At 38.6% G+C, this 25,607-nt stretch overlaps 1 protein-coding gene across 14 annotated transcripts in view; it reads left to right on the top strand.

The window, feature by feature from the left end:
* Positions 1 to 25,607, top strand: part of MADD (MAP kinase activating death domain) — a 68,601-nt gene that overhangs the window by 28,553 nt on the left and 14,441 nt on the right. For 3 of the 14 annotated variants that reach the window (XM_054515213.1, XM_054515221.1, XM_054515218.1), the window contains exons 13-32: positions 216 to 547; positions 1,189 to 1,328; positions 2,551 to 2,652; positions 3,504 to 3,542; positions 4,585 to 4,644; positions 5,101 to 5,203; positions 6,238 to 6,424; positions 6,590 to 6,740; positions 9,150 to 9,356; positions 14,079 to 14,132; positions 17,190 to 17,287; positions 17,628 to 17,711; positions 18,181 to 18,339; positions 19,807 to 19,915; positions 20,460 to 20,522; positions 20,907 to 21,027; positions 22,157 to 22,262; positions 23,305 to 23,415; positions 24,305 to 24,412; positions 24,503 to 24,667. In XM_054515213.1, the coding sequence (XP_054371188.1) occupies positions 216 to 547; positions 1,189 to 1,328; positions 2,551 to 2,652; positions 3,504 to 3,542; positions 4,585 to 4,644; positions 5,101 to 5,203; positions 6,238 to 6,424; positions 6,590 to 6,740; positions 9,150 to 9,356; positions 14,079 to 14,132; positions 17,190 to 17,287; positions 17,628 to 17,711; positions 18,181 to 18,339; positions 19,807 to 19,915; positions 20,460 to 20,522; positions 20,907 to 21,027; positions 22,157 to 22,262; positions 23,305 to 23,415; positions 24,305 to 24,412; positions 24,503 to 24,667 (2,499 nt within the window). The remainder of the gene's footprint in view (positions 1 to 215; positions 548 to 1,188; positions 1,329 to 2,550; positions 2,653 to 3,503; positions 3,543 to 4,584; positions 4,645 to 5,100; positions 5,204 to 6,237; positions 6,425 to 6,589; positions 6,741 to 9,149; positions 9,357 to 14,078; positions 14,133 to 17,189; positions 17,288 to 17,627; positions 17,712 to 18,180; positions 18,340 to 19,806; positions 19,916 to 20,459; positions 20,523 to 20,906; positions 21,028 to 22,156; positions 22,263 to 23,304; positions 23,416 to 24,304; positions 24,413 to 24,502; positions 24,668 to 25,607) is intronic. The other 11 variants (XM_054515215.1, XM_054515214.1, XM_054515217.1 and 8 more) reach the window with 11 other exon arrangements.

Below are 25,607 nucleotides of genomic sequence, written 5' to 3'. Positions count from 1 at the left end.
TGGTAATGGAAAGCCATTATCCTGAGCTAACACTTCCTAGTCAGAGCTGTTTTAAAGGGAAGTAAGTCCCTAGAACAATGCACAAATACTGCAGTGTGTATGAAATCCTAGTTTAGAGACACAGATAGTGAGGATGTGGTGGGGGCCCCGTAGCAAGTAACAAGGACTGTGCAGATTTCCCAGTTTGAAATAATTGTTCTTGTCCTGCCCTTCAGTTGTATGTAACGCAAATTAGCGAACAGATCAATGATTTGACTGGTCCACAGGAGGCAGCAGACTCAGCAGAAATAGAGGAGAAGTTGGCTGCTGGATTTTCAAACCATCTCTCTTCCTTGCCACTGCAACCAAGCTTTCCCAAGATAAGCTTGGATCGTCGTGAGAGTGACATCGCAGCTGGCAGCATGAGCTCCTCAGAAGGGGCGGTGAGGAAGCGAGAGTATGACAATCCATACTTTGAACCACAGTATGGTTTTCCTACGGAGGATGAAGATGATGAGCAGGAAGAGAGCTATACGCCAAGATTTAACCAAAATCTCAATGGAAGCAGGCGAGTCCTCCTTGTCTCCTGCCCTTCTGTACAGTACTTCCGGGGTTTCTCTCTGCTTCATGTAGTTTAACATTCATGCACTCAAATGTCTTTGGCTATTGAGATTTATTGTTGATCACTTTCATTTAATATTGAAGTGCTGTCAACTCTTCTGGTTTGAATAGAAGTATTTTCTTAGTCCCTCAGTTCCTTACTTTTATGGAAGCAGTAGAAGCTGTGAGAATTAACAGTTCTTTTTAGAACATTCTAGTATATCATGTACTGATTTCTGGAAACTGTTTCAGTAAGTCTTTGTCTTTTGGGGGAAAGATACTGCAGTGATTGGTGGCAATAGGTTTTCTTGTTACTCCTTTCAAACCAGAACCCTTTCACCTACAAGTCTGCCAATGCCCTTTTGTAGACAAGTTTTCAGCATGCCCTGAAAGGCTATAAAATCCTGAATGTAAAGATGTTTCAGTTCTCTTTTTTTTTCTTTTCCTTGTTTGTTTGGGTGATTTTTTTTTTCTTTTCCAGAGGGTGCTGGTAGTATGGTGAAAACTGGTGGGAATGAGACCAACATCAGTCTCCCACAACCATATGATGTATTGATTTGGGGTGGGAAGGGGGAATGCTAATAACAGTTGTACTTAATTTCTTTAAAGGTCTCAGAAGTTACTTCGGCCAAACAGTTTAAAACTGGCCAGTGATTCTGATGCAGATTCAGATTCCAGGGCCAGCTCCCCAAACTCTACTGTCTCCAACAACAGCAGTGAAGGTTTTGGGGGCATCATGTCTTTTGCAAGTATGTACCATGCATTAATTAAGCTAGTTTTATTTATTATATCAGAGTGTACAGAGAGATGTAATAGAGAGATGGCTAGTCAAGAGAATGAGCTGGTTGTCAAATTGTGACCAGCTCTTGAGTAGTCATGGTGGCTTACTGACAACTGCTGACAACTACTGCTTTATATATTCTTCAGTAGGAAGGACTTTGGTTTTGTGGTTAGCCCCTTGAGTTGTATGGCATTTTAGAGCGCAGATCAGAAATTTCTTCAGTTTCATTTAAACAAAGCATTGTGTAATTTTATGAAACTGATAAAAAATCTTACACTAATATGCCTTCCATACTGCCATGTTTTGTGCTGAGGTGCAAAATTCAATTCCTTTATTGCCTACTTTCAATTATATTTTAATAAAAAAAACCACAAGTGTGGAACATGAATCTAGAATCTCTTAATCAGTGACAGAAGGCATGGCCACTTGAGTCTTGCACTACAATAAAAAGCAGTGAAAGAAGTTTTTAGCACTGGGGAAAATATGTTAAATGTTTCTGGTAAGATGACTTACTAAAATAAGGCTACAAAAAAACAAAGAACCAAAGAAAATTGAAATAATAAGTTGACACTTTAAATTAATAACTTGAAGTGTTAATCAGCTCCTTTATGTAAATATGATGCTTTCAGGCTGTCTATGGGCTATGTTGATGATGCATAATTGTGTCCTTAAGATCTGCCAGTACCAGGAAGAATGTATGTTTTTTCCTAATAAATGAAAAGCTTCTATTTCAAAGCACGGTTTCATGGCAGATTTACAGTATTTCGCAAGACACAGTGCACAGTCCTCACTTCAGAGTTACATGTTTTACAGATCTTCTGTCATCCTGTTTTCTCATGTGGCCCAGCCATTCATTTGCTCCCAAAAACAGGATCAAACTAGAAGATAGACCTAAAGTGATGTGATCTAAGTGCAGGAAGACAGGAGGATTTTGCTGTTACATTTCAGCCTCGAAGATCCAACATCAATTATTGTAACACAAATGCCCAGACTTACGATTTTGTACTGTTTAGATTAATCTGATTACAGATGTGGTTGCAATGTGAATGAGGTCATATTATGGTTGTGAGACTTTTGGGTAATAAAGAAGAACTTAATCATTGAGGATCTGAAATAAGATGGCAAATTACAGGATCTTTGGGTGCATGCAGTGAGCAGTAGACATTAATTGTTTTTGTCTTCTGTCATAGGCAGCCTCTACAGAAACCACAGCACAAGTTTCAGTCTGTCCAACTTGGCCCTACCAACCAAAGTTGGGAGAGATAAGAATACTCCCTTTCCCAGCCTGAAAGGTAATAATTTTTCCCTTTGTCTTCTACAGCCTTTTCAGTTCTTGCGACTTGGCAGTCTGAGGTCCTACCCCTAACAGGAATCCTGATAGTGATGCCTTTTGGTTGTTTGGGTAGGGGCTGTGTTAAGGAGCAAGACAGTAAATTGTTATGATATTTCTCAGTCAGTCTTTTTCCCACAACTGTTGAGATGGGAGAATGTCTGGTCTAGGCTGAGTTAACAGATACAAAACAAAACCAACATTCATAGTGTATTTTGTTCTGTTTTATTTTTAAGTACTTAGTATATATACTAAGAATGGGAACTAAGAGGTAGGTCCAGCTTTTGTACTGCCACTATCTTCATGCTTAGCCTTATGTAATTTATAAGAGTGATGATGCTGCATTTGTAAATGGGGGTAATGCCAACCTCCCATGGAGACTGCAGATTATGTGAGTTTCAAAAGTGTTTATCATCTTTTCAGATTGCTAAATAGAAAATCAGATTACAATCACGCTTTCAGTTCTATGAGAGTGAAGATCAATCCCTAGCATATGTGCACAATCTTTTCATTAGAACATCTCCTGTTTGTCTGCAGTGTCATTAGATAACATGTCTGAATGGGCACTAGAGAAATGCCCCTCACACCATGGGTGTTAGACAGCCTGGTCATCCTTTTACCAAATGTAATATCACAGGGGTGACTGAGCTTGCACTGGTGTTGTAGTGTTGAGACCTTTTCAGATGCTACAGAGGAGAGGTTTTATTTTGCCTTTTGAGTTATTCTATCTGATTAGAACTTACTGCTTTTGTTTTAATGTGTTGATTTTTTTTTCATTTATTTTTTTCCTCCTCATCACTTTTATCGGTAAAGATTACTTTAATCTGGAATTGGGAAGGGATGTGGATGAAGGTTGGTATGATGTTTTGCTGACCTTTGACCTTGTAGAAACAAAGACCAAAAGGTGGATTTTGTGTTTCTGCTTTGGACTTTGTTTTTGAGACAAGTAATCATTCCCTGTGTGTAAAATAAGGAGTAACAGGACTGGTAGGGTGAAAACACTAGCAGAGACTCTGCACAGCTGTTTTTGACAACCTTTTACCAGTTGGTTATGTTTTTATGTCCAGTTGTACTGGATAAGAAACATGCTTCGTGTCAGGGTTGTTTCCATGGGTAAACTTAATGACTGATTCCATGCATTGGAAGAAAACAGTGATGGGGTTTGCCATTCCTCATTCATGCTTTGTGCCTCATCTTCTGCACTTTGGTGTTCTTTTCTTGACTGTTTTAATCCTGTAGGGCCTTTAATGTTACTGTGCAGATATGAGGATGGGATTTCTATGGAGTAGCTCAGTCTGTTTTATGCATGTGCAAGTGTGTGTGAGAGAGTGTGTGTGTGTGTGTGTGTGTGTGTGTGTGTGTGTGTGTGTTCTTTTACATGTGCATGCTGGCTCACTGGGATGCCCACTGGGCACTTCAGTGGTTTTTAGATGTTTTTGTCTCTGTTGTAGAGATACAAAGTTGCTACATTAACTTGTTCTTGCCAAGTGTGTGTTTCTAACTGTAATGGGAAATGATGCTGGGACTCCATTTCATTGCTGCTGTTTGACCACTTTCCATCTTCCTTTTTAATTTTTATTTCATGTGCATCCATTGATATTTTTTCCTTGGTGATGCAGATGGTTTTTGTAGTGCCTTTCAAATACAATATGTGCAATAATGTCCTTGAAGATGCATTACACTGGTTCCACGATGCCAAATTTCAAGTCAAGCACTATCTCTTAAGATAAGTTATTCTGGCCCTTGTGGTCTTGGGCTTTCAAACATCCTTCCTGCTCTAGTGTCATTTGGGTTTTATTTTGAGGGAGGGCTGGGAAGAAGCTGGTAGTTGGATGCTGACAGTGGGGAGTGTAGGTATTTCAGTACACTACTAATTGTATATTTTGTGTCCCAGTATTTGGGTTAAATACTATAATGGAGATTATTACTGAAGCTGGCCCAGTAAGCAATGAAGGTGGGTTCCCTACAGCATGAGCTGTGCATGATGTAACAATTTCCAGCATTCCCTGTGCCTGACTTCGGGCTACCTTTCTCGCTGGGTAACCAGTACCACATGATCTATACTAGTCACCCTCAATGCATTATGCTTTTACATATAGTGACTAATTTGAAGATGATTCTTGTTGTGGAACTGCATGCAGAGCAGCCAAACTTTTCCTGCCTCTCACCTCCTGCTCCCATTACCATCTCTTTTTCTCTCTGCATTACTCCCATTACTGTTTTCTGCCGATGTGTGATGCTAGAATATGATATATGCTGCTGCTTTTTTGGAGTTTCCATTTTGTTTGAAGTCTGTTACCTGTAATTCAAATAGGTGTGTTAGCCAACTTTAGTGTTGCTTGTTACTGTCCTGGGATCAATTTGTTTTCTTCCTGCCCTTTCCTCTCATTCTGTTTCCTCTCCTCTTTAGGAAACAGACGGGCCCTTGTTGATCAGAAGTCTTCAGTCATAAAGCACAGCCCAACAGTGAAAAGAGAATCTCCATCACCTCAGGGACGATCTAGCAATTCCAGGTAATATTTTTTTCCTGCTTTTCAAGTATACAGTGTAGTTAGAGTGACCTCATACCTGTCCAATATTTTCTCAGAAGTCTAGCTGTTGAAAATTAAATAGTACTTTTCTCTTGCCCTAGACCTGGACATGTTATTGTCTAAGAAGATTTGGTACGGATGTCTTACAGTTAATAGTGCACATGCTTATTTTTCTGTGCTCCAAAATGTATCCTCCTTCTGTCTGAGATCCAAAATCTTCTAGGTTTCTACTTTAACTCAGTAGTTATTCTTTGTAATTGAGTGTTCTGAACAAGGTGATCTAGCCCATTGGAGTTTTAATGCACCGTGCAGGGGGATCAACTGAGTCCAATGAAGAAGTTTGATTCCATAAATTCATGTGAAGTGCTTTTCTCAACCTTGGGAAGGGACTCAGAATGGTGCAAGTAAACATTACTTGACCTGTGCCTGTGCTTTCTTCTCCCTTTCTTATGTAGCAGTCATGGGTAGAGTGAATTTATTTTGACCTACTGGGTTTGGTGGACAAGTAAGAGCAATAACTGCAATTCAGACTGGGGAATGCAGTAGGTTGCACAGGAGTTTCCTTCTTCTTACCTTTCCCTCTGTGGCAAAAGAAGCTGAGCAAACATGTGCCAAGGCTGCTGCAGTAATGCATTAGTAGTGCTGCACTTCCTCTTTTAAAGGAAGCTTACAGCTCAGATGTGGGGGCTGTGGAAGAAGGTTGAGGCATAAAGATTCCTATGGATTCTGAGGGATGCTGTGAAAGTGAAGGATAGAGTGGTACCTAGAGGAGCTAGAGGAAAGCCTGATTATGGCTTTTTATAGGAAATAAAGGACAAAATAAAGTATTTGATACTACACCTATGGAACAGAGCTTGAGCTATGTGCAGTTACATTAGCAGCAGACAGTGCTACATGTCAGATATGTTGATAGGGAAGGTACTTCTGTGTGTGCCCTGGCCATAGCTCTCTTCCCATGCAGGGCAAGGTAAGCAGAGGTTAACTAACTTTTGCCTGCTTTCTCTTAAATATATCAGTGAGAACCAGCAGTTCCTGAAGGAGGTGGTACACAATGTTCTTGATGGGCAAGGCGTTGGTTGGCTGAACATGAAGAGAGTCCGACGTCTGCTGGAGAGCGAGCAGCTCCGTGTCTTTGTGCTGAGCAAGCTGAACCGCACGATCCAGTCCGAGGAGGACGCTCGACAGGATGTCATACAGGACGTGGTCAGTGCTGAGCTCGGCAGGGTCCTCACTCTGCCTGTCTGCTGAGGCTCAGTCCACAGGAAGTTTTTGTCAATTGCGAAAAGATGGTGTTACAGCAGTTTGAGATTTTATGTTCTTGACTTTCTCACATGAGAAATAGCAGCACTAATGGGGCTTTCATTGCAGGAGATCAGCCGCAAGGTTTATAAAGGCATGCTGGACCTGCTGAAGTGTACTGTCTTGAGCCTGGAGCAGTCATATGCAAATGCTGGCCTGGGAGGTATGGCCAGTGTTTTTGGCCTGCTAGAGATAGCACATACTCACTACTATAATAAAGGTAAGAAAAGTGTTCGTGAGAATATAGTGTTCATGAACCAAACAAGATTGGGAAGGTAGCTGGTTTTGTGCCTTTTGATATTTCAGGGCTTTTCCAACACTTCCAAAATGCTGAGAATTGTACCATTGTTACTGAAGTCTTATAAAGCTTGAAGTCTGTTTCTTACACACATGTTACTGGACCGAAGCAAAATAATGGCCATACTGATACTTAATTGAAAATGGAAACTCTGCAGTGAGATACAAAACCTGGCACTTCTACAGCTGAAGTGGAAAGTCTGGGAATAGGGACCTTCAACTAAAACTTCCCAGCCACAGTCTTGGAAAGTTGTTGCAGGCAACCTCAGTAGGGAGGGAGATACTTGTAATATGCAACCATATGGTGACTTAGGTCTCATCAACCACATTGCACTACACAATTATTCTCATACAACTAAATATCTTAGAGAAGAAAGTCTGGAAGCATCTCCTAATTTTTCAGCTGTTTCTTAAGAATCTGATTCTTAATGCTAACTAAGAAAGTGCATGCTAAGGAAGAAAGCAAAAGATAACAAAAAGATAAATCTCTGCTTAGTATCTGCCTTTTCTGTAATCTCAAATGATGAAAAGTTACTTATTTCATTGTAGCAGAGAAGTAGCATCTACTAAACCCTTTATAGCTGGTGTTCTGGGTCTTGTATCAGGGATTTTTTAATGAGTCAGATACACCCCGTGTCCCTGTCCAGCATTGTTGGAATGCTGAGGAAAGTAAGGAAGGCTGTGCTAGTGGAACAGTCCTGAATGTGGAGAATGGGCTGATCTTGGTAATTACAAGCTTTTAGTCTGACACTGATTTCTAAGAAAAATTGGAGTGGTTGATGTGAATCTCAGTAGTTTTAGAGTGAAGACCAAATAGCATAATTTGATGGTAAGTAGAGTTTTCCCAGTAAACTAATTGTGGTCATGAGAGACAAAATTTGGTGCAAACTTTTAAAGATTCTTTTCAACTTTTAAAGACTCTTCTCATCATTGCATAACATCTTAATTTGTAGTCATATTTTAGCTGTTTAGTATGTTTTACTTGTTTTCAATTAGTTGAAATTAGTATTTATTTCTAGAAATGTTTTACAGATATTAGTCCTTATGTTGATATTATTTAACATATAGTAATAGACTAGTAATCCTACAGGACATGATGGATATAGCTTATTTGTCTGGAGTAAGCTAAGTCTTAATAAAGCATGGTTGTGATTAAGTTATTATAATGTGGTGAAACTAAGGACTTGTTTTTAGAACAAGGATAGTTGGCAATAGTAGTAGGATTGGGAGGTATATCCTAGGAAGCAGTCTCCTGCTACTGTATGTGAACTTCCCACTATTTACCGTGTCTGTAAAAGCTGGGAAGGGGGGCACTGTGTATCTGTGAATACACATTTGGAATGCAGCTACTGTATAGTATCTTGATGTATCAGTAACAAGACCCACAACTGAAGTAGTGTTCCCACTTCTGGTATTCACATCTTACAAAGTTGAGGAGGTTTCTGAAAGATCTGCAAGGAATTGGGGAAACACTTCAGCTCTGAAGGAAGGAAGTGTTCAGTCTGTAGAATGTTAGGTGTTGATTCTTTTCAATTACTCTAATTGAAAGGTTTTACTGAGAGCAGAATCTAAAATCCACTGAACAAAGGTATCACAAAATCTAGTGATATGACAGATTTAGATAATAGGAATTGAAGTTTTGACTATTAGATTCATCAGGTATTGAAATAGTTTGTGCATGAAGCTCTTTATGGAAAACCTGGTTTTAATTATTCTTTTCTGAAGGTTTTGCTGTAGTTCAAACTGTGAGGTTTGCTACAGAGAAATAATCCAAACTGCCTTTAGGGACACGTGGTTATAGGAAGTCTCAGAGATTGATGGAAGAGCTATAGCTCATTGGTATTTTTGGGAATTTTTTTCCCTAACTGGAGTTTCATTTAGTGCTACCCATAAAATTGATTGCATTTGTCCTTTTTGCACTGTGAGTGGAACTTACTTATCTTCTAGAAATTGTATTCTTGATAGTTTATGCAGAGTTGTTTAACTCGTCACAATTTAGCAGAGGAGATGCTACAGTTACTGTGTCAGAGAACATTCCTAGGTTTCAGATATACCGAAATGAGATACTTGAGTATCCCTAAAACAGTACTCTGGCTTTCTCCTCTACTGTTTCCACCAGTGTGTCAGACTATCAGCAAGCCAGGCTGGCCTATGGGAACAAATGTGGCACTGAGCTGTTTCAGTGCCAAGCTTAATGATTTAGGTGAGACCATCTGTCTCATCTTTCTTCTCCTGCTCTCATTTTCTTTTTTCTTAGGTCTCTTTCTATTTATTTATTTGTTTATTTATTTATTTATTTATTTTCTCTCAACACTGTTCCTTTAATTTAAAGAACCAGAAAAGAGAAAACGAAGTCCTACAGATGGATCTGTCACTCCAGTTGGCAAGGATCCTGCATCATCCCCAAGAGTGGAGCCAAAACCTGCGATGCAGCTGCCGGTACCTCAGCTAATGCCAAAGCCACCGAGCCCTGCAGGCAAAGGGCCAAGGGAGTTTGACACAAGGAGTCTAAAGGAAGAAAATTTTATTGCTTCCATTGGTGTGTATTGAGGTGCATGTGGAGTGCAGGGGGGACTTCTGGCTTGGCATTAGGTTCTATTTGCATTTTCTCCATTTTAACACACTACATTGCTACTGTAACATGCTTCATTTACACCTTGGATCACAAGGAACAATCATATGTGTTTTCACCCTACTCTTGGATAAACTATCCACTGCAATTTTCTCCCAGAAGCTGTTTAATCTCGTTTCTATATTTCATTACACCTTAAACAGCCTTATTTTTTGTTCTGTGATTGCTGTTTTCAAGCAACAGGAAATGGCAAAAGAGGAACAGGGACAGCAGGACTTCAGAAAGGGCAGCTGTGGAAGGGAGACATGAAACAAAGGTTTTCTGTCATTGCTGGCTACCTATGAATTATGTAGATTGTATCCTGATGTAGTGGGATCCAAAATCTGCTGTTTGTTAACAACAAAATTTCCAAAAAGATTTTAGTTACAGTGTTACAGTTTCAGTGAGCAGGACTGATGGATTTTCCTTCTATGCAATAGCAAATAGAATGTGTGTTCTTGTAAACAGCATCTGGTGGGCTGGTCACTGGAGATTTTCCTGTCTTACTCTTAGATGACATAGCTTTTCCCTATGTCATGGGAATAAGTTTGAAATAGGGCTTTCAGAACTGTTTTATTTAAAAAGGGCTTTACAGACTTTTTTGGTGGGGGAGAAAGAAAAAAATTACTTTGGTTGGATCCTCTGGGCTGTGGGTTGTAAACATGAGAAGTATCATCAGCATATGAGAAGTTTTTTCTCAACTGCAAAAATATGTCATGTTAAATTATAGATGTTGCTTCTTGCAGCCTGTTTAAAGTAACATTTTAGTGGAATCACTGTGTGAAAGGTTAATCTTCTGAAAGTGTGGTGCTGTGAGGATTTGTATGTAGTTTGTGACATAGATTTGTATGTAGTTTGTGACATAAGACAAGGGATTGTGTGTGTTCAGCAGCTAAATGACAGGAGCACAGACATGCATTTTTATACACATATAATAACTGCAAGCTGGGTGCTGTCGAGTCCTGAAGTGATACTGTACCCCTCTGACTTGATTGGTTTTCTGTTTAAAGAGGCAATCTATGGAGGCAGTTGCTCAGAAACTAGTCTTGCACTCCATTTGAAAAGCTGTCAGGAAACTGAGAGAGTTGCAAATTCAGATGTCCAGCATTTCAGTTAGTTATTTGGTTTGCTCTGGGTACTTCATTCCTGTTCTGTAGAAGAGAAAAAGGAAAGTATGCTTCTGGCACAACTAAGAATAAACCAGGCTCTAGCACAGTGTTCTTTTAAAGAATGAAGAGAGATCTTTTGATGAGATTGCTAAGACTGCTTCTTTTCCTTTGATGAAATTAAAGCTTCATAGAAATGGAAATCATAGACATCAGATAGTTCCTGTTTGTGAAGCATCATAAGAAGTGCTTTTCAAAAGAAGTGCTATGCAATATGCCATGTTAGCTACTGTTGCCAGAATATAAGCCTTAAACAATTCACTGTCTTCAAGGACAGACAAAGGTACATTCCCGTTGATGGTTCTGATGTTTTCCACTTGTCTCTTATGGAGCTAAGTTACAAGAAGAAAATGGTTGTACCTAGACTGACCAAAGTTCCAAAGACTTGAATGTTTTTCCTGAAGCCTTTTTTTCTATCTGCTTTTGTCATTCACCACAAAACATGAACTGGTATGCAAGTCACTTCTTAGGAAATTGCTGTAAAATTAGTGTAGTCTACATAGTGTGTTCATCTGACTTGTGTGATCTAGAAGTAAAGAGTGTTTCTCTTGTGTTGCAGAGAGGTAATTTAAAGCTGCTTGCCTATTATACTTCCTTTATATTCTGTCATAGAAACTTCAGAACAAGACAGCTTCAGATATACAGGGCTGGTGTTAGTTGTAGCTTAGCTGTGAAATGCAGGTGTTCTCATTCAAACTGATTTATTTAGGGAAAAGCATTTGGTAAACATTTACATCTTGCTGAAATAACAACGTATTTGTAAGTAGTTCCATTTAAACATGGGAAAAAATGTTTTTATGTGAAGATGATCCAGCACTAGAACAGGTTGCCTGGAAAGGTGGTGGATTCTCCATCTGTGAGGAAAGTGAATACCTGAATGGACATGGTCCTGTGGCAGGCAGCTTCAGTTGATCCTGCTTTAAGCAGGGAGGTTGGACTAGGTGATGTTCTCAGGTCCCTTTGAACTTCAGCAGTTCTGTGATTCTGTGAAGTTTGGAAGGTACTTGCAGCCTCAAGTTGCAAAAATGTAAATACAACTTTGAATTAATCTCTTGGTATTGTACAGACGAAGTGCAAATTGGGCTGCTACCCTTTTTACCTAGATACAGGAAGAAATACTAGAATGAGAAGTCTTCAGAAGGATGGAACAAAATAATGTACAGCTCTGTTTGCAGTAGTCATATGTAGAGTGTATGTTAGTGTGGTGATTAAACTGCATCTCAAATATAGAGCTGAATCTATGGTAGCTGAATCTGTGGAGTTTTCTGGAACTACAGAAATAATGGCCATAAAGTTCACAGGGTTTCCTATTTCTAAGGTGAAGTAGGATCTGAGTTACCATCTGAGCTTTGATCTTGACTGTGCTTGATACCTAATTCCTACCTAGAAAATTCAGTAGGAAGATGATGCTTCTGATACTCAACAGTTGCTTACTTCTAGAGTTCTTGTCTTCCAGGGCTTATCACCTGTAGTATAAGTCTTTTTGTTAGGATACTGGTGGCTTTTAAGTTGATAGTTAATTAATTTGCCCCTTCATGTTAGTGGTAAGTTTGGTTTATTGCGTACTTTCCGTAACTGTTAATGAAAATGTCAGTACTTACTGAAATTTCCATTACTAGTTTTTAAATAATTGTTTAATCTGGTCAGATCACTTTTTTTTGGCTGTTTTTTTTTAAACAGAAAAGATTGTGCTACATACTTCATCCACATCAAGCCCTTTCTGGACCTGCTGTCCTGTTTAGTTCAGGGTCACGTAACAAAGCCATAGGTGTAATACTTATGCCCTGTGAGTTTATTTGAAGGTTTGTTTTTCTTCTTCGACTAAGTAATTAAGAGTAAAATCTAGTCTGTTTTTAATGTGCTAGGATATGCTCTACACTAAATTACCAGACAAGTCAGCTAAAAGTAAGTTAATGGCAGGTGATGTAGCTTTCAGACTGGTGGTTTTTAAAGTAAAGCCATATAGACTGAGCATGGAAGAGGCCAGATGTTTTCAAAGCCTTTTAACAAACAAATTCAGTCCATCTTAGAGATTGTTATCTCTGTCAGTGTATGCTCAGCTTGATAAGCCTGTAGGATGCTGTTTGGATCCCTCAGCAATTTTATCTTATCCGTCTGTCTGTTTATGAAAGTTGAAGGAACATCCATCAATCATGAAGCAGATCTAGAAATTGGTAGGCTAGAAACCATCTTTCTTGCTTTTTCTACCTTGTTTTTCATTATACTTTGGAGTCTTCCTTCACAGTTGTAATCTATCCTTTTAAATTTTTTTTTAGTGGACATTTTGCTCAATAGAACTTATTTAGAGCCTGTCTTGCCCTTATTTCTGCTATTTGCAGGGTGGAATGGGTTTCTAACACACTTAAGTGACCTTTCAGTTGCCCAAGAAGTTTTCTTAAAGAGCAGTAAAAGAACTTTTTACTTCTTTTTCCTTCCATTTACCACTTTTTTAAGAGGATCTTCCTCTGTAGCGTCCCCAACTGTAATGGTGCTAGTGAAAGAGGACAGTGCCTGACACTTGGAGTCAGCTGACCATGGCAGCTTGTAATGTTTCCTTTGGCCAAAGGGCCACTGCCTGGAATGATCTGATGTTTCTGAGCGGAAAAGGTGACTGCATTTCAGAGAGTTGAACAGAGTGATAGAAAAGTGCAAGTGTCTCAAGACCATTTTGTCCCAGGGCTGAGTTTCAAATTCAGTTTTAAGAAAACTTCAGACTGTTTTGCTGGTCTGCGCTTTGTATATTCTCTTATGGAATTCGCTGACTTGATTAGAGTGCTGTGACTTCTGTGACTTTGAGTTTTGGAAGTTGGAATGAAGCGTGTCTGATATCTTGCTAATTTTAGTTCTTCATCATTTTCTATTCTCTATACCCTGATGGGAGCAAGTAGATGCAGAGGAGTTCCGCTCTTTGCATATAGGAGAGGTTCATAGGCAGAGCCAGGAATTTATTGAGAATGTTGTCAGGTCAAAAATAACTTGTAAACTTTGTGATAATATGTAAGACATAATATTCTTTAAATATTGTGTTAACCTACACTTTAATATTTTTGTACTTGCTGCTGTTGTCTTTTGTGTCTTTCTTCTTTCAGTGATATAAACTAGAGACATAATTATTTGTTCCTAAGAGCTGTTTTTCTTAGTGGAGTAACTGCTGTCAAAGTGTGGCCTGTGGAGGGGAGGGGGGGTGCACCACCACCACTGTATGAAGTCATCTCTAATGTTTGAATACTGTTACTGAGAGATGATGCAGTGCTCAATACCTAACATTGATTTCTTTTAAACTGGTGTTAATTAACCCTTCACTCAGTAGTTGTCATAAAATTCTTCCTTTTTTTTTTTTTTCCTTTTTTTTCTTGGTTTTTTTTGGTTTTTTTTTGAGGTGAAGGGGTGGGATTTTTGTTTGAAATTTTTTCCCCATTTTCACATGTCTGACCAGCTGCTGACTCTTTCTCTTTCTCTCCTGCTTTCAATGCATCTTGGGTAGAATTGTGGAACAAGCACCAGGAAGTGAAAAAGCAAAAATCTTTGGAAAAAACGAGTAAGGAAATTTAAAAAAATGTAGAAACTGACTCCTCCAGCCTCCCCATAACTGCCAACTCCCCAGGTGCAGGGTGAGCTTGCATCTCTGGCACACAGGTTTTACACTCACAAGAACAAAATCTATCAAGAAAGTCTCCATTAAAGTACCAAACAGATCTGTTTGCCCTGAGGAAATTATGTTCAAATGTCTCTTCTTTTTTTTTTTTTTCCCTTTCTTTTTTTCCTCCCCCAATTGTTGCCTTCAAAGAAGAGGAAGTAGGTATTCTGCATCCTCACCAATCAGATAAATATTTTTTAAGATACTCCATCTCCTTTCTTAAAAGTTAAAACTTATTTAACAAGTTGTTGACATGGATATATTGATTGATTGATTGATTAAATGTTACTGGAATGAAGAATTCCTGTTTGTTCAAGCTGTGGGATGGTGAATTTTGTTAACTGGCATCAACCATGAACAGTCAGTCTCCCACAAGAAATACTTCTGAGGGGGAGAGAGAAGGTGTATGTGAATAATTGTATTTAGTGATGACTTCTAGAGAATAGCCTCAAAATAAGGAATCAACCCGATTTTGTTTTTCATATCCCTTGGTAAAGAAGGAGTGAAATAGTTTGAGGCTGTTACAGAGTCTAAATAATAGTCTAAATCTACACAAATCTGAACATCTGTTGAAGTATGATAATGAATAAAATATTGAATATGTACACTCTGCAGGTGCAATATCAGGTTTTGCTCTTTTGGTTGTCACTGTTGTAAATAGGGACATATGACTTAAAGGCAACAGCCAGTTTATAACAACCATATTGTGGTAGGTGTTTCCTAACCATAAGCTTAGTTTGTACTTTGCAGAGCTGATGCTACCTATTTTACAGACTGAAAATTGGGAAGGATTAATAGCTGAGATGAATGAGTGAAGATTCCTAACATTCTGACTAGGCCTGGATTTGCTTCCATTAGTTTTAGGCACCTCAGTTAAATATTTCTGTTAAGTACAAATTAGCAACTTCTGTCAAGTACAAATTAGCATGTGGAGTTAGTTCAGAGAGGATGGGGTGACTGGGGCAGCTCTGCAGTGCAGCTCACTGTACTTCAGTTGTGGATTGCTTCCTGCTGGGGTAGGAGTGTGTGAGACAGACACACAGCACCATGCACAAACTGAGCCTTTCAGGTAGGTGCCTACCCTGGGAGGGATAAATTGAAGCTTTAGTGTTCCATGTGTATTACACATGTCTCCATAAAGAAAGGAAAGGGAGGTTTTTAAGTGCTTGTAAATTGACAGTGACAACAATGGAGTTGTGGCTATTGTGCTCCTTAAACTCAGTTACAGGCCTCAAATATCCGAACTGCTTCAGTCAATTTCAATTCCTTTAAAAGTCAAACTGCCAGAAACATATCTGAATTATGTGTTGGGACAGAAAACTCCTAAATTGCGTAAAACACACAGCTGAAATTTTGTGTTATTGCTGTAGTAATGAGATACAAAACTTTTGGCTGTATCAGAACTAGAAATGATGACCACTTGAATGAGTGCATATAGACTTCTAGAAGTGAGCTATGTGTATTTCAGTGGAAAATAATATTCCAAATTCTTAGAAAAGATATTTTTAGTTATTTTTCTTCATAAATTCTGTTTATGCTTTCTCTTTCTTAGAATCTTTGAGGAGTTGATTTACAGTAACTAAGGCATTTGGGTCTGGAGGCAAAATACTATAGCAACTGAAGAATGCTTTCTGTAAACACTTCACAGGAAGAATTGGTGGTTGAGTAGTAAGCTAGTATGGTCTGCTCAGCCCACTTATGGCTTTGCTATTCATGAGTTTACATATCATCTCAAACTCACTCCCACAAATCTTTGTATATTATCCTTCTCTCTCTCTCTCTCTCTCTCTCTCTCTCCTCCCGTCCCTTTTTCTTTCCTTTTCACGATCTTATCCTCTCTAATATTACATATAATACAAACATGTTCATAATTCCCAGGTTGTTGTGATCAGTGCTAACATAGGTAGTGGCATTGTTTGTTTGGAGATACTGGCTATAGACATGGGTATATAATACAAATATTCCAGCAGCTGATCATGTCTTCCTGTTACTGAATAGTTGGCAGATATGGCTATGGCAGCAGTATTGCATTCAGTCTCTTCACCTTTCTGAGAGTATTAACATTTTGTGTACAGCCTATAACACACTCTTTTCTTGCATTGTTATTTACTTCATTCAGTGCTTATCCAAATTTCTTTTCAGGCTCTACCTCTCCATCATTCTCTTTTCCTTCTGCCATCCCATCTGAGGACAATAGATGATACGATTCTAGAAGTGCATGGGAAATTGAACATAAAGTTCTTTATCCTTTCTTTCCCTTTTTTGTATTGTTGGGTTAATGAATGCATGACTTAAAAGCTTGCTGATTTCCTCTCTCTCTCCTACCTATGTGATTGCCAACTCTGGAGAGCCATTTGTTAATGTAATTGGGGAATGTTGTGAAGTACAGCATCATACAAGTTTAATCTTTGAAAATCTTACTGGGTAACACCAATTGTCACTGTTTATTTTCTTGTCATGTGTTGCCTGATTTTTGCCTAGATAGTTGCAGTGGGAAACCAAAAAACTCAGTCCAGGACTTTGAGCAGTTTAGCTGTTCAAAACAGGATTCTTACTTATAAGTAAATAGGTATTCTTTTTTATTACCAAGAATCAAAGGAAGTGGCTTCCTAGAGTTGAATGTCAACTGCTCTGCATGTGTTATTGTAACTGGAAGCTACTTGACTGTTGTCTGTCCTCTAATCTCTCTTGAATGGCTAAGAAAGGTACTGTTTAATTATAGTCACTCCTGGATGTTGGAATATTTGAAATTCACATTAATGTTTGAAGACTAGCAGATATGTTCTGCTGGCCTTGTTGTTTTCAGTACCAAGGAATAATAAAAAATGCATTAAAAATCAAAGAAATGAGAAAGCAAATCTGTTTTCTTGGTACTGTTCCTGCTTCCAGTCTGTCATCTGCTTTCTCCTATGCTGTTTTTTCTTGGTACAGTAATTATTTACTCTTTCCTTTGTTCAGGACCAGAAGGTGTGAAACAGTTTGATTTGGGAGAAACAGATGAGAAGAAATCCCAAATCAGTGCAGACAGTGGCCTCAGTTTGGCCTCAGGTTCTCAGGTCAGTGGCTCCTATGTTTGCAGTATTTATGTGGTAAGAGACAGGATTCTTCTATTCACTGCTTAGTTCTGGGAAGACTTCTAGGGATTGAGTATTCTTGAGAGGGTCATTTGGTAAAATTTCTTTGCCCCTTTCTCTAGGGCATTGATCTTTGTAAACTAAATTACAGGACACCGTGGTCTTTTTTACACTCAGACAGTAGTTTCTATTTGATTGGCTAAATATACTAAGGAAGTGTAAGGCATGGGATTCAAGAGCCCAGAAGAATGGGAAGTGATGTTCTCTCCTTATGGTATAAACTAATGTGATTCTTCTTGTCCTTTCTATGTTTTGACTGCAGAAGAGTGATTTTGACTCTATTCCCAGTGGAGGACCAACAGTTATGGTCCGAAGTACAAGCCAGGATTCTGAAGTCAGCACTGTGGTAGGATATGCCCAGAGTGAAATCTGGATGTGATTGACTGCTTGTTAAAGTGAGGAAGGGCATTTTGTGCCTACATTTTGTGTGGTGTGGCAGCATAGTGTCACACATGCATCATGTACTCTGTGAGTGCTCTCTCCAGAGCCTCTGAGTGGGTAGGAAGCATGTGTGTGTGCCAGAACATAAATGGTACTTGCTTTATGGGCACATTACATGGTACTTGCTTTATGGGCACATTACAGCCTTCATATATGCTGCTCGTTGCTGCTACATATTGGTGTATTTATGGAACTGGTAGATTGCAACAATTCTATAAATATGTCCTAGTTTTGTATAAACTATCTATAAAAAAACAGAAGTTTTTGAAGGTAACCTGAGAGCAAAAATGGCAGATTGTTTGATGCATTAAAAATACGAGTAAATTCTCTGGTGTGTTATCTCTTGAAGGTAATGGCTTTATTTTTCTCCACAGGTTAGTAACAGTTCTGGAGAGACATTGGGAGCAGACAGTGACTTGAGTAGCAATGCTGGTGATGGCCCAAGTGTGGAAAATGGTGGCAATTTAGCAGGATCCAGAGGAACTGTGTCAGACAGTGAAATTGAGACAAACTCTGCTACTAGCTCTATCTTTGTAAGGGCATTGCAAATTTAATTTTTTTTTTAATAGATCTTGTACAGTAATATTTCAATGTGCGTGCATTGATGCAATAGGATCTCTGATTCAGTTCTAAGGGTTGATCAGCAATGACTTACAATACTACAATGTCAAAGATGTAGTTTTGTCTGGGTCCACATACCTTTCTTCATTTCCCGTGCAATAAATGGTTTTTTGAAAGTAGTAGATTCAATCTTGCACCACTTTAGAGACTCTAGTAATGTTTAATATTAATTCAGTATTTCTCTCAAACAAATGGACATTTGGTGGGCATTGTTCATCCTTAACTAAAAGGAAAATTCCCTGTTTCCTAGGAGAAACTGCTTGATAGAGTAAAGGAGTGATCTATTTTAGTTTTAGCAGCTGTTCTGTTTGTTTGAAGTATTACTTTAGTCCCATTAGAAGTGTAGGCATAACTTTCAAATATATTTACCTAGTTGGAAGATCTGTATGTAGTAAAACCCAAATAATTTGTGAGCACTTAGTTTTGGAAAGTCTTGATTATTGTGTATAACCTCTGATATACATCCTACCAAGAAAATAATGATACATTTGATTTGGCTAAATCAAGCTCTCAGCAAAATAAGAAAACTTGCAGTGCCTTAAGATTGGTCTCACTGTGTTCATTTTTTATAATCTTGATAAGCAGAAGCCTTTACAGGGCTTCTACTTCTAATGTTAAAAAACAAACAAAATGATTGTGTTTTATGGCAGATTCTGCAAAAAGCATTATTAAAATGCTTTATTAATTATTTAACCATGTCTGCTTCCTTAGTTGCAAGTGGGTGTCCTCTCAGTTACTGAAGAGTCAGGCATTTTTTTTAAATTTACTTTTCTGTGTTTTTGTACCGAACTAAATAGAATAGAATTAAATAGAAATGAAGTAGAATTATAAGAAACCTTGCAAGAGATTTAGAAGAAAGATGATGGGTGTATATGATGTGCAATGAATTCAAATATTGCACCATAGTTTACCTGGTGTAGCAAAATAAATGGACCAGCTTTGGCTGTCACTGTTGTCACAGTTCCTGCTGGCTGGTCTTCCCAACTCTCACTCTTCAGCCAGATGAGATGGAAGCCAGATGGCTTAGTGTCACACCTTTATGAATGCATAAGTGTGAAATATGGGGGATGACAGAAGAGGTTCTTCCCTTCAGTCTGGGGCTTGCATTTTTGTTTTGCCTCAGTTTTCCTTCAGGGAAACACTGTGCCTCCTCTGTGTTTTGATTTCTGTGTTTGTCTCTCTTTGATTTTTCTTTGGCTGACTCTGGATGTTTAAATGTATAACGCTGCTTTGAACAAAACAATTGTTTTGTGAATGTTTGCAGGAGAAGCTTTTTTGAAGTATAGCTTGCAAACTTGTGTCTGTTAAACCCAACAGCACAAGAGAGAGCCCTGCAGGGTGCAGAGTTAAATTGCCAATACCTCTTGTATTATTTTCAGGCCAAGTCTCACAACCTGAAGCAGAGTGTGAAGGATAGCAAAGGGAGCACTCCAGGGAGAGGTCCAGAGGATGGGAACCAGCGTGTCTATCTATATGAAGGACTGTTGGGTAAGCTACCTTGTTTTGTGGGGAGGGAATCTTTCAGGTTGAAGTTCAAATGAAATCATGTCTAGGACAGACTGGAATTTTCACTTCCCCTGACACTGTTTTTAACCTCTAACTATTGTCCATGCTGGTAAAATAGGAAGGCACATCAGACCATTCAGAGTGAAGCCAAAGTTTTGCTGGGGAAATTGAGTAAGTGTAAGAGGAGATTGGTGTGAGTGGTGTAGTTTGCATAAAATTAAATCTGTCCAAGTCTCTTGCTCTTCTTGAATACAAATTCTTTAAACAATATGAAGAAGGGGAGAAGGAAGTTAGCTATGTGTGGAAAGCTAAAATATTTCACTGATCTTGAAAAAAGATCATTCAGCTTAAGTCACTGAACAGAGGGCTAAACTCAGAATACGAAAGGGCTTCAAGTAGCTCCCTTGAATTAGGAGTGCATTGGCTATTTTGTATTTTGTCTGGACTTATTGTTAATCAAAAGCTCTCTCTTCCTGTGTTTTTCATCCTTCCCATTTATCGTTCCTACCTGCTTGGAATGGTGCAGGTAGGGATAAAGGATCTGTCTGGGACCAGTTAGAGGACGCTGCAATGGAAACCTTCTCTCTGAGTAATAATCTTATCTTTCCACTTCTCTGTGTGTTTGCTGTGATCTGTGTCTGTATAAGATATTCCTGTCTCTTTTGGGCAGTTTATGGAAGTTTATGGAAGAAGCTATACTCCTTAAAGAATAGAGATGAGAGGTATTTAGCTGTAAGGGATTAAAAATATTGTGCCATTAATTAGAATGAGAGATTTGTCTTGTCTTTTCTTTTACACTTTTCTTCAGTTGTGATATTGCTTGTGGTTTCAAGTAACCTTTTTTTAAAAAATATAGTTTCATTGTGTATTGGCTTAGGGTATTTTCAAGGAGTGGGATTGAACAGGAATTAATGATAAAGTATCTGATTGGATTAAACAGAATAAATGCTCAATTTTTTAATACATTGCATAGGCAAAGAGCGTTCAACTTTGTGGGACCAGATGCAGTTCTGGGAAGATGCTTTCTTGGATGCTGTGATGTTAGAGAGAGAAGGAATGGGGATGGACCAGGGACCTCAGGAGATGATTGACAGGTAAATTCTTTAGTAGACATTTTTCCTCCTCATTGTTTCACCTGGGGCTGAAATAGTAAAAATAGTAGGGAAAAATTATTTTAATTCTGCTTAACATGCTATTGTCACTTTGTAAACCTTATTACTATACCTGACTATTCCAAAGGGACCCTTTCTCTCTCTGCTGGTCAGTAGCTCCTGATACTGAAATACTTGTCTTTAGTTATGACATACGTTTTTACTCTTGTGGTGAGATATTTCCTGAGAAAAGGGTAATGTAAGCATAAGAACAATATGAATGGATGGAATAGACTAGATCATTAGTAAAGTAAGAGATTTCTGTGGCTATGTTCTGGAATAATAGTGTGTTGACATACAGTGAAAGAATTAAATAGTTCCAGAAATGGGATTTTGAGCCTTCTCAAAATGCAAAGTAACTTAAAGGTGTTTTCACAGCTTGTAGTTAAAACAAAACAAAAAACCTCATGAGGAAACCACTCTCTAGAAATATCTACATGGTTGCCTAAGGCTTGACTGCTTCTAAGATGTCAGTCTTGACTCATTTCCTCTTCCTCCCCCCAGCTCTATTAACAGCTGATCATTCTGTGCTCTTGTCTACCACCTGCAGCTCTACTGCCTCCATCCATGCTATCATGGAACCTGAAATCTGGTAGCCAAAATAAGAACTAGGTTGGGGTGATAATTTCAAAACTATTATTCCAGAAACTGCCTACCTTACTGGAAAAAGAGAGTGCCTGGTGCACTTCCTTCATCAGCTTTCTTCTGCCTTGCAGTTGTATTTAAGCTCTAATGTGGGATAGCTCTTGTGCTGAGCTATGTGTTCCTCTTCTCATAGTTGTAATTGTCACGGAGCTGCCACTGCAGAGAACAGGAAATGAATGATAAGCCCAGCAGACCACTAACAAATTTCCCACTGAGCAGATGTTATTTGCTTCAACTAGTTAATAATTAAGGGAAATGTTTAATTACTGATAACAGTGTTTTACTGGAAAATGCCCATTTGACTTAGTGTTTTCAGAGGTTTTATTTGCTGTACGCTTTGCAAACAGTGCTGTGTCCTCTGGCAGTGCTTTAGGGAAGTGGATGAAGAATGCCTGTGAGTCTGCCTCAGATGTAGCTCTTCTTGCAGGTATCTTTCCCTGGGAGAACACGATCGAAAGCGTTTGGAGGATGATGAGGATCGCTTGTTGGCTACACTGCTGCATAATATGATTGCTTATATGCTTATGATTAAGGTGACTTCTTGTTCTTTTTAGTAGATTGCTACTAAGATTTAAGCAGTATATTTTGTTTGTTGTTTTGAAACCATACATCTGTTTATGAAACTCAGAACTGTGGATAATAAGGGCAGTTTCTAGTAGAAACTGCAAAGTTGGAAGGCTTTCTGTTACTAGAGAGATGAATTTATTTGAGCTGTCAAGGGAAGCATAATCCTGCTAACCAAACACTTTGGTACTTTATTTTCTTGTTTTGCATAACAGAGCCTAGTAGGCTTTAATTTTAAAATATTTTGAAAAATACAATGCTTCTTTCAAGCACAAAGAATTCTTGTCAAAGGAAGGAAGCAGATTGAGTTTGTTTTATATACTCCACAACATTAAGGTCATAATGCAAATGTGTTCAAAAACAGTGTTTGATCCAGCTTGAAATCAGCACTCAAACAGGGGTGTAAGGTCTTTGAAGCCTTTAGTATCAATGGCTGGCATTCATAGTAGCCTTTTGAAATGGCAACTGAGGCAGAAATATTTTGCTTCTGAGCTTGCCTGCTGCTCATCTTCAGGAAGAACCTTTTGCCTGTTTGAAGGCTCTCTGGGAGTGTTTGTTAGAGCCACAGCCTAGTGACCAGGAAACACATGGTGAAAGAACAAGAACTCTGAAAGATACTGTGTTGTTTTGAGGGCTCCACAGCTTCATAACTTGAGTCTGTGCAGAGAAAGAGGTGGAGGAGCTGGTATGGCCAATGAGACTCAGAAGTGGTAACATGGAGAACTGAGGCTTTTCGTGTCAGTAGTTGGAAGTAGTGGGTAGTGGAACTGCAGCTTGTGCACATGGGCAGAGTGGAAATCTGTTGTGCACAGCATCACTTGCACAGTAGCTGGAAAAAGTGGGATATGTGCAATGTGGTCCTGTACTGCTGATTAAAATGCCCTAGCATGGGTGAATTGCATATAAGTTGTTTTGCTTCTTAGCAATGGAAACCAAGATATATTTGGGAGATTGGAGTTGCCTCCTGTGAATAGAAAAGAGTATGCAACTGTCTGTATATCTGCTTTCTAGGTGAACAAGAATGATATTAGGAAAAAGGTGCGACGTCTAATGGGAAAATCACATATTGGATTGGTGCACAGCCAGCAAATAAATGACATTCTAGACAAACTTGCCAATCTGGTAAGTAAAACAGTGATGAGTGGGATATACCTCTGGGAACTACAGTGGAGGAAATAAATTGCCTGAAAAATCTTATGTATATTCTCTGCAACACTACTTTAAAATATTAAAAATAATTAATTGAAGTTTTAAAGGCTACTGTTCACAAATATAGAATAAAGACTGTGACTATATGACCCTGTTTATAATGTTTTAATGTTACACAGTTATCAGTTAGAGCTGTAGTACAAATATGTATAAACATGACACTTATGTACCACAGTTCTGTGCAACATTAATGTTTTCTTAATAACGTTTGTTGGCAGGAACCTTTATGATAACTATGACTGTAAGAAGAGTTTAGTTTTCTATGAATTTTCAGGCCACTATAAGACTTGGAGCAATCAGTTTCTGTACAAAACTGTTTCCAGTATTCATAGGGAACAGTTGTCCTGATGTCCTCTAATGATCAATAAGAATATAGGCTAAAGCTTCAGTTAGTAAATCTAGCCAGTTTTTAACACAACCATCACCAGGGTAGACACAAGTTAGGCTCTTTTAAAGGTAATTTCTACCTTTGGAGCTTACTTTTCTGCACAGAAAAGGCACAAAATGATCTTATAATTAATTGGGAAAAATCAGACCAGTTTACTGCAATGATACCAGAACTCAGATACCTCAATTTCCCATACTGAGTATGCTACCATGTGAATACTGTGTGCTGTCATAACTCTCCCAGTCACACTTGTTGAAACTAAACTTACTAGAGTATCTTGCTTACAGCTTTGTCCAAAATTGTCTCCAATGAGCTCATTAAATACTGTTAAAATTCTTTCTTTCATTTGTGACACCTAACGTTTTGGGATTTTTTCCAATGTTCATTCATGATTGCATGTGGGTTTTTTTCTAGAATGGACGGGAACTCCCTGTGAGACCCAGTGGCAGCCGCCACATCAAGAAGCAGACTTTTGTAGTACATGCTGGGACAGACACAACAGGAGACATATTTTTCATGGAGGTAGAGACAAGAATAATACTAATGCAACCAGTAGCGGAAGGAATAAGAGAAACAGCATTAAAAATCTTACATAATATTTTGTGCTTCCAGGTATGTGATGATTGTATTGTGCTGAGGAGCAACATTGGAACTGTGTATGAACGTTGGTGGTATGAGAAGCTCATCAACATGACTTACTGTCCCAAAACAAAAGTGCTTTGCCTCTGGCGCAGGAATGGTCAGGAGACACAATTGAACAAGTTCTACACAAAGAAGGTTTGTATCTTGTTTAATATACAAAATACTGCAGGGAAAACTGCACAGAAGAAAATAAATTCTTTGCGTGTCATATTCCATGTTTAATCAAAAAACAGCACTCTCTTGCCAGCACTGGTTACTGAACTGCAATGGCTGTTTAGCAGCACTGACATCTGAAGCTGGCCTTGTGCCCTGTCATTTACTTGAAGACAGTTGTCCACCAGAAAGTATTTAAGAAATGATATGTAGCTTTTTTGTTGGAAGAAGGAAAGCATCAGTATTACTAAATATTGTGTGAGCTTGCAGGCTTGTGAAGATAGTAAAAATACTACAGAGGATTCATAGGCAAAACCTAAATAAAACTATGCCCTAGGAGTTAATTGTATAGTTTTTGATCTTAGAATTCTGGAATGGCTTGGGTTGGAGGGGACCTTTGAGATCATCTACTTTAAACACCCCACTGCCATGGGACACCTTCCATTAGTCCCTCTGTCCATGTCACTGACAAAGGTGTTAAACAGCGTGGGACCCAGTACTGACACCCAAGGAACAGCACTTTTCACTGGTTTCCACTTGGATGCCGAGCCATTATCTCAACTATTTTGAGTTTGTCCATCCATCAGATTTGTTCCTTTCTAGTACAGAGTAGCTCAGCTCTGTGTCCTGTATCTTGGGCTATTGACAGAAAATTTTCTTAAATTTAGCTCTGAGATTATGGCTTAATCTCAGAGTTGAAGGAAGAGGAAGAGAAGAATATGCCATAAGGAAATTGATAAGAATAACAAAAAAATAGGTATTAGGTGTATGACTAACAATATTGATTGCTGCAAGCTGAAAGAAAGGGAGGGATTATTTTGATGCCTATTCTACAGTAAGAAACTGCATAGGCTTGGTTAGAAGGTGCCAATGCATGAACTCTTCACTAACTTAGGTGGTTAAATGCTATGAAATAGTTTCT

This window comes from Molothrus ater, chromosome 6 (assembly GCF_012460135.2).
Source record: "Molothrus ater isolate BHLD 08-10-18 breed brown headed cowbird chromosome 6, BPBGC_Mater_1.1, whole genome shotgun sequence".
NCBI classification, from domain to species: domain Eukaryota; kingdom Metazoa; phylum Chordata; class Aves; order Passeriformes; family Icteridae; genus Molothrus; species Molothrus ater.
Note: the sequence above shows the minus strand (reverse complement) of the source record. Positions and strands in the feature narration are given on the sequence as shown.